The 7671-nt window shown below is 42.0% G+C and overlaps 1 protein-coding gene across 1 annotated transcript in view; it reads right to left on the reverse strand.

Annotated features, from left to right (window-relative positions):
• Positions 1-7671, reverse strand: part of tmprss15 (transmembrane serine protease 15) — a 30427-nt gene that overhangs the window by 20741 nt on the left and 2015 nt on the right. Inside the window, exons 5-10 of the mRNA XM_087846945.1 lie at positions 5734-5862; positions 5540-5659; positions 4873-4978; positions 2913-3022; positions 2691-2831; positions 2470-2619 (exon numbers count right to left, since the gene is read on the reverse strand). Of these exons, the coding sequence (XP_087703071.1) occupies positions 2470-2619; positions 2691-2831; positions 2913-3022; positions 4873-4978; positions 5540-5659; positions 5734-5862 (756 nt within the window). The remainder of the gene's footprint in view (positions 1-2469; positions 2620-2690; positions 2832-2912; positions 3023-4872; positions 4979-5539; positions 5660-5733; positions 5863-7671) is intronic.

Here is a 7671-nt window from a genome sequence, read left to right on the forward strand (position 1 = left end):
TTAATTATAGAAGCACAAAAAGGATATAATTTCTTGATAAAGACATAATAGATGATCATCGTTCATGACACAAACGTGCTCCCATTTAAGGTGTATGGAACAAGTGGGCGTGTCTCCTGCTGTGATGTCAGATCCTGGTACTGATGTGACTGTATGAGCACCAAGTCCCCTTCAGAGGACTCTGTCCAACAGAACATCCAAGTAAACCAGGGAACTATGAAATACAAACATGGGCAGCATGTGATGCAGGTCCAGCTGTACATGGAACATGCTAGTGTACGATGGCAAACCGTCTCCTGCAGTCAGGACACGCGAGTTGTCCCTAACATTGCAGGTTTCCAAAAGAAAACAATCACCTGTAACAACTTGTTTACTGTATATGACCCTTGGCCTGCAACTGCAGAAAGAAAGCTGTCCATGATGGGACCAGTGCAGAGGAATAAACCTGAGCTTCCTCCTGCACTTGTGTCAAATATGGACACGTCTTTGTCCTCATGAAAGTTTGCCTTCACTCAGACCCATGCCCTGGTGTTCCCACCATGCCAAAATATAGAAAACTGTCAGGTAACGAGTTGGAATAAAGTTGAATAAAACCTTGAAACACAGAGATGGATGATATTTTATACTTCTTGCTTTATAAACAGTCAAAGCAAACGGGGTCATTTTTGAGCCCAGAGGACAACAGATGTGATTATTTGCTGCCAGTAAAAAAACTTGAAGTAGTTTAAAAACAGCTTTCTAAATTAACTTTGACATAAACCCGTCTGTGATCATCTGTTAAAGCAACCGACTCTGGTTGTGAAACGATAATCACGATAACTGATGATTTAATTTATTTTTTACCCGAAAACAAAGAAAAAATTCCTTTTTATGAGGTTTTTATCAGACTTAAATTTGAAATGGAATAAAAAAAATGTTTAAAAATGTTTGAATTAAGTTTTAATTAAAAGTGGGGGAAAAATCGACTTCATATTAATTAAGTATCAATCAAACCAGATGGGGACATTTTTGACCCCTGAGGACCACAGGTGTGATTATGTGCTGCCATATAAAATTGATAAATGCTTCAAAAAAAACTTTCTCACTAAAGTTCAACATACAGCACTCTGTAGTTAGTCAGATAGTCAAAATTATCTAAACAATTAAATATTTTATTTTCTCAATTTGTTTTTGCTCAAAAACACAGTGTATTTTTTATAAAACAAGGTCTGGTGGCCCTAAAATGTAAAATGTTGGGTAAATTATGTGATAATGTGTTGGTCTTAAGTAAAACTAAGGTGTAACACTGAATTGATTGACAATTTATACTTTATACTTGAAAAAACAGTCAAATGAAGTGGGGACATTTTTGACCCCTGAGGACCACAGGTGTGATTATGTGCTGCCATTTAAAAAATTTAAATGGTTCAAAAAAACAATTCTCACTGAAGTTCAACATACAGCTCTCTGTAGTTAGTCAGATAGTCAAAATTATCTAAACAATTAAATATTTAATTTTCCTGTTTTATTTTCGCTTAAAAACAGGGTGTATTTTTTGTAAACAAGGTCTGGTGGCCCTAAAATGTAAAATGTTGGGTAAATTTTGTGTTAATGTGTTGGTCTTAAGTAAAACTAAGATGTAACACTGACTTGATTGACAATTTATACTTTATACTTGAAAAAACAGTCAAATGAAGTGGGGACATTTTTGACCCCTGAGGACCACAGGTGTTATTATGTGCTGCCATTTAAAATTTATAAACGCTTGAAAAAAAACTTTCTCACTAAAGTTCAACATACAGCATTTTTTAGTTAGACAAATAGTCAAAATTAGCTAAACAATTAAATATTTTATTTTCTTGTTTTATTTCCACTTAAAAACACAGTGTACTTTATGTAAACAAGGTCTGGTGGCCCTAAAATGTAAAATGTTGGGTAAATTATGTGTTAGTGTGTTGGTCTTAAGTAAAACTAAGGTGTAACACTGAATTGATTGACAATTTATACTTTAGATTTTAAAAAACAGTCAAATGAAGTGGGGACATTTTTGACCCCTGAGCACCCCAGGTGTGATTATGTGCTGCCATTTAAAAAATTTAAATGGTTCAAAAAAAAAATTCTCACTGAAGTTCAACATATAGCACTCTGTAGTTAGTCAGATAGTCAAAATTATCTAAACAATTAAATATTTAATTTTCCTGTTTTATTTTCGCTTAAAAACAGGGTGCATTTTTTGCAAACAAGGTGTGGTGGCCCTAAAATGTAAAATGTTGGGTAAATTTTGTGTTAATGTGTTGGTCTTAAGTAAAACTAAGATGTAACACTGAATTTATTGACAATTTATACTTTATACTTTAAAAAACACTCAAATGAAGTGGGGACATTTTTGACCCCTGATCACCCCAGGTGTATGAAAATCGGGAGGACATTATGAGGGTTAAATCATACTGACTGATGATTCAGTAGTAACGATCTCCACGTGAAACTCACCTGAGCTGTTACCCAGTGTGTGGTCGACACTTGGGCCAGTTAAAGTCGGAAAAGTGGGGCCTCTGATTCGAAACCAGTCCCCGTTATCATCTTGCTGCTGCCTCCAGAAACACATGCCCTGCTCGAAGTTGCAGGTGAGCTTCTCCTCGTCTACACACAAAAACACATCAGGTAAAGGGAACGCTCAGAGAACATGTAATAGTCTGTTTATCACATCTTACTTGACAGCGTGGAAATGTTGGCGGCACTGTACGTGGCTATGAACCCTGACAGATTGTTGATATCATCAGAGGTGAACTCCACAGTTGATTGGTCGGTCAGCAGCCACACATTTCCAGGAGAGGTGGAGCCTGAGAACTGAGCTGCCAATCATTAAAACAGGAAGTGAGCCATCGGGTTAAGGATAGCAGTTGTGGTCTGTTCAGACTGACTGTGGGATTCACCTGTGAAGACTTTGTTTGGTCCCACACCTTCATAAAGCCTCAGAGTGTCGCTGTTTTCTTCAGTTTCAAAATGAGGGAAGGTAACCTGAACTGAAAGTCCGTCATCAACCCTGAAAACAACACAACTCTGTATTAGTGAATGAAAGAGCTTGTTTTAATGTCTGTTTTACAAAGAACTCGCCATTCATGTGTTGGGGTGTGTCTGTTACACTGAGTGTTATAGTGTGAATGTTACTGTGTGTGTGTTACAGGGACCTATTAGGACATCCTGATAATAATGAATCACAGTAAATGGCCTGTATTTGTATAGCACTTTACTTAGTCCCTAAGGACCCCAAAGTGCTTTACACATTCAGTCATCCACCCATTCACACACTGGTGATGGCAGCTACATTGTAGCCAGAGCTGCCCTGGGGCGCACTGACAGAGGCAAGGCTGCCGGACACTGGCGCCACCGGGCCCTCTGACCAGTAGGCAACAGATGAAGTGTCTTGCCCAAGGACACAACGACCAAGACTGTCAGAGCCGGGACTTAAACTGGCAACCTTCCGATTACAAGTCGAACTGCCAACTCTTGAGCCACGATCGCCCAGTAGTCCCGCCTAGAATTAATAAATGCAAGAACTAGTTTTTCAACATCATTCTCTATAATTAGGATGTTTCTAATTATAGAGACTTTCCTACATATTTGTTTAATATGTGCGTTGAAGGACATGTCCTGGTCAAACATGACTCCAAGGTTCCTCACAGTGTTACTGGAGGCCAAGGTAATGCCATCCAGAGTAAGAATCTGCTTAGATACCATATTTCTAAGATTTTCAGGGCCGAGTACAATAACCTCAGTTTGATCTGAATTAAGAAGCAGAAAGTTAGCGGCCATCCAGGTCTTTATGTCTTTAAGACATTCCTGCAGTTTAACTCATTGGTGTGTGTTATCTGGCTTCATGGACAGATAGAGCTGGGTGTCATCTGCATAGCAGTGTAAATGTATGCTATGTCTTCTAACGATGCTGCCTAAGGGAAGCATGTATAATGTAAACAGAATTGAAAATTGAATTGAATTATCCCAGTTTTAATCTCTTTACATTTCCTACCAGTACATTTTAGAATTTATTTTAAAAATGTAATCGTTGGTGGTCAAGCCCCAGCCTGTATTTCTGAACTTCAAGAACCCTACATCTCTTGCAGTTTTAGATCTTCCAGTCAGAAACTGTTACAAGGTGTGAAAAAAGGTCATTATCAGTATTACAAAGTGTGTTACAGTGTGTGTTACAAATGTGTTACAGGGTGTGTGTTACAGAGTGTGTGTTACAAAGTGTGTTACAAAGTGTGTGTTACAACGTGTGCAACAGAGTGTGTTACACAGTGTGTGTTAAAGAGTGTGTGTTACAGTGTGTATTACAAAGTGTGTTACAGTGTGTGTTACAGAGTGTGTGTTACAGTGTGTGTTACAAAGTGTGTTACAGTGTGTGTTACAAAGTGTGTTACAGGGTGTGTGTTACAGAGTGTGTGTTACAAAGTGTGTGTTACAACGTGTGCAACAGAGTGTGTTACACAGTGTGTGTTAAAGAGTGTGTGTTACAGAGTGTGTGTTACAACGTGTGTTACAGTGTGTGTTACAGTGTGTATTACAAAGTGTGTTACAGTGTGTGTTACAGAGTGTGTGTTACAGTGTGTGTTACAAAGTATGTTACAGTGTGTGTTACAGAGTGTGTGTTAAAGTGTGTGTTACAAAGTGTGCAACAGAGTGTGTTACACAGTGTGTGTTACAGAGTGTGTGTTACAAAGTGTGTTACAGAGTGTGTGTTACAACGTGTGCAACAGAATGTGTTACACAGTGTGAGTTAAAAAGTGTGTTTTACAGAATGTGTGTTACAGGGTGTGTGTTACAAAGTGTGTTACAGTGTGTGTTACAAAGTGTGTTACAGTGTGTGTTACAGTGTGTGTATACCAGTCTAACCTGATGATCCAGCGACAGAAGCTGCTGCTGTTGTATTTGTCTGCCTTTGATGAACTGAACAACCCGCTCGGGCCCCTCAGCACAAACTGTCCGTCACATGCTGTTGCTATAAAGACAAGAGTGATGACATCATCACAGGAAGTTAAATGTTTTTAATGAACACTGTGCCCAACCACGTCTATCCCATGTGTACAGGAAAGCATTTGTGGAGATGTTTCTTTAAGAGAGCTTCAGCTTGTGCTGCTTACTGTTTGGGATTAAACTGGGTAGTTTCAAGCAGAGAGCCATGGTTACAGTGTAACAGTACAGTCTATTCTAGGCTCTGGAAACAAGTGGACCTACATCAACACAACAGACACTAAACTGACCAAAGAGACAGCAAATGCAGGAAAAGTGCCCAGTGACGTACTGATGAGTTACACACAGCTGCTGTTATTAAACCAGTGAGGCAACCTGGTCTCAGAGCTAAAGCACAGGAGGCGCTGATGGTCTTTATAACAGCGCTCTGAATGCACCACAGCAAAGCCCAGTGCTACTCATCCTCCTGATCATCTCCAGACCATCACACAGACACACACACTCACTCTCAGTGATTCTGCACCTGCACAGGAGCTCTACAGGTAAACCTCACCACAAATGTCAGATATAAAGAGAGATCGTCACTGACCACAGAGAGCATCAGTTTCATCAGAGGCATCGGGACAGTCGTCCACTCCATCACATAGCTGACTAGTCAGAATACACGTCATCTCATCAGCACAGGAAGTTTGATAAGGGCCACACGTTACTGCGGACAGAGAGCAGAAAAATGTTCAAATGTCTGCATGAACATCTGGAAGGATGCAGCTGAAGGGGCATCACCTCCTGTAGGGTTGATGCTGGTCCCTGCAGAGGCTGTTGTTCCAGATGTTCGAGATGCAGTTATAGCTGCAGATGTTGTTGCTGCAGATGTTGTTCCAGATGCAGATGTTGTTTCAGATGCCGTTATTTCTGTAGATGTTCCAGATGGAAAAGAATAAAATACAATAGAATAGCACTGTATTGCCAACAAAATTATGGTTGCTCCACACCAATTGTGCTGGAGTAAAGTATAAATAGGAGACAGGAGAAATATATGCTATCAAGAGAAAGGCACACATTGCAGAACAAAGTGCGTGGAAGCAGCGTGGAGAAAAGACTTCGACTGAGTCTGTGTGCGAGTGTCCTGAGTGATGAGGGTTACACAGACCGTGGCTCAGATCGGTGGTGGGCTGGACAGGGGTGCGGTGTGGGGAGGTAGTGTTTGTTAACAGTCTGAATGGCTCAGGGTAAGAAGCTATTTGAGTCTGGCGGTGTGGGACTTGACTGACATGAGGCACCAACCGGAGTGCAGTGGGTCAAACAGGTGGTGGACGGGGTGTGAGGGGTCACCTCTGATGGCCCTGGTTTTCCTGAGAAAGGAGGCTCTGGGGTGTCAGAGGGCAGCCAGTGGATTTTTGGGCAATGTTATGACCCTCTGCACTACCTTTCTGTTCTCAGTCGAGGCCCCTGAGTACCAAACACCAGGCGGGAGGAGAGCACGCTCTCCACTGAGGAGCAGAAGGCCAGCAGCAGCTCCTGGTTATTCTTCCTCGGGACACGGAGGAGGTGCAGCCGCTGCTGGGCCTTCTTCACCGGGGCGATGGTGTTGTGGGTCCAGGTGAGATCGGCAGGGAAGTGGGTGCCCAGAAACCCGAAGGTTCAATTTAATTTTATTTATACAGCGCCAACTCACAACACCAGTCGCCTCGAGGCACGTTATATTGTAAGGTAGACCCTACAATAATAAATACAGAGAGTTTGAAGTTTGAAGCTGCCGTTGGGTGTTGGGGGGCTCTGGGCGTTGCGTTGTATTTAGTGAGGGCTTGGATGCCTCTCCACCCTGGCAGAGGTTGTTATCAGTCAGGAAGCACTTGTCATCCACAGTTTTCAGTTAGGAAAAACCCAGATGACTTGGTCGTTGTTACATTTTCTAAACAACACTTCATGGAGAAAAGAACAGGCCAAGTGAAGGTCTCCAGGTCCTGCTCCTGAGATCATCATCTGGCCATGATTTAATGACCCGGGTGCTGGGAGGAGTCTGTTTCCTGAGGGGGGTGTAGGCAGGGATGAGGAGCAGAGAGAGGTGGTCAGATTGTCCCACGTGGGGAGGGATGTCGCTCTGTAGGCTTTGTTGCATTGCTTCGTAGATGCAGATGTTGTGTTGTCAGGGCTCTCTGTAGAGACACACTCAGAGCTTTACTCTGAAATCACTTTGTTTGAATGTGAATCAGAACCTGGTTCAAAGTCTAATTTGAGCAGCTGAAGAGGGATAACCCATGACTCAGGAGGAATAAACACATGAAGCCGTCCCCACCAGACTGAGACTCTGCAGTCAGGGAATCCCGAACACGAACCTGTGAGAAGCTGTGCAGGTGAGTCGTGCTGTCAGCGTTTTAATGTGTCTGAATGTGAACATGGGTACAGCATTATTACCCTTCCTGTGAGAAATGTTGGGTGGGTGGGGGGGGGGGGGGGGGTGGAGCCTATCACAGCTGTCACAGGGAGGGAAGCAGGGCATAACAATCCACTGCATAATAATCATCATTAAAAAAAGTAAACTTAAAGTTAACCTTCAGTTATTTGCTGGTAAACAACAATAAAATAATCCTTATTGGAGACATGTGTGTCAGGTTTGTTTGGGTTCAAGTATGATGGATATCATCTCAGTGGGAGCATCACAGGGCGGATGCCAAGCACGCTGAAGTCTCCAGTACAATGAAAAATATTGGTATTGTACAA

This window comes from Neolamprologus brichardi, chromosome 10 (genome assembly GCF_056152115.1).
Source record: "Neolamprologus brichardi isolate AB-2024 chromosome 10, ASM5615211v1, whole genome shotgun sequence".
NCBI lineage: Eukaryota > Metazoa > Chordata > Actinopteri > Cichliformes > Cichlidae > Neolamprologus > Neolamprologus brichardi.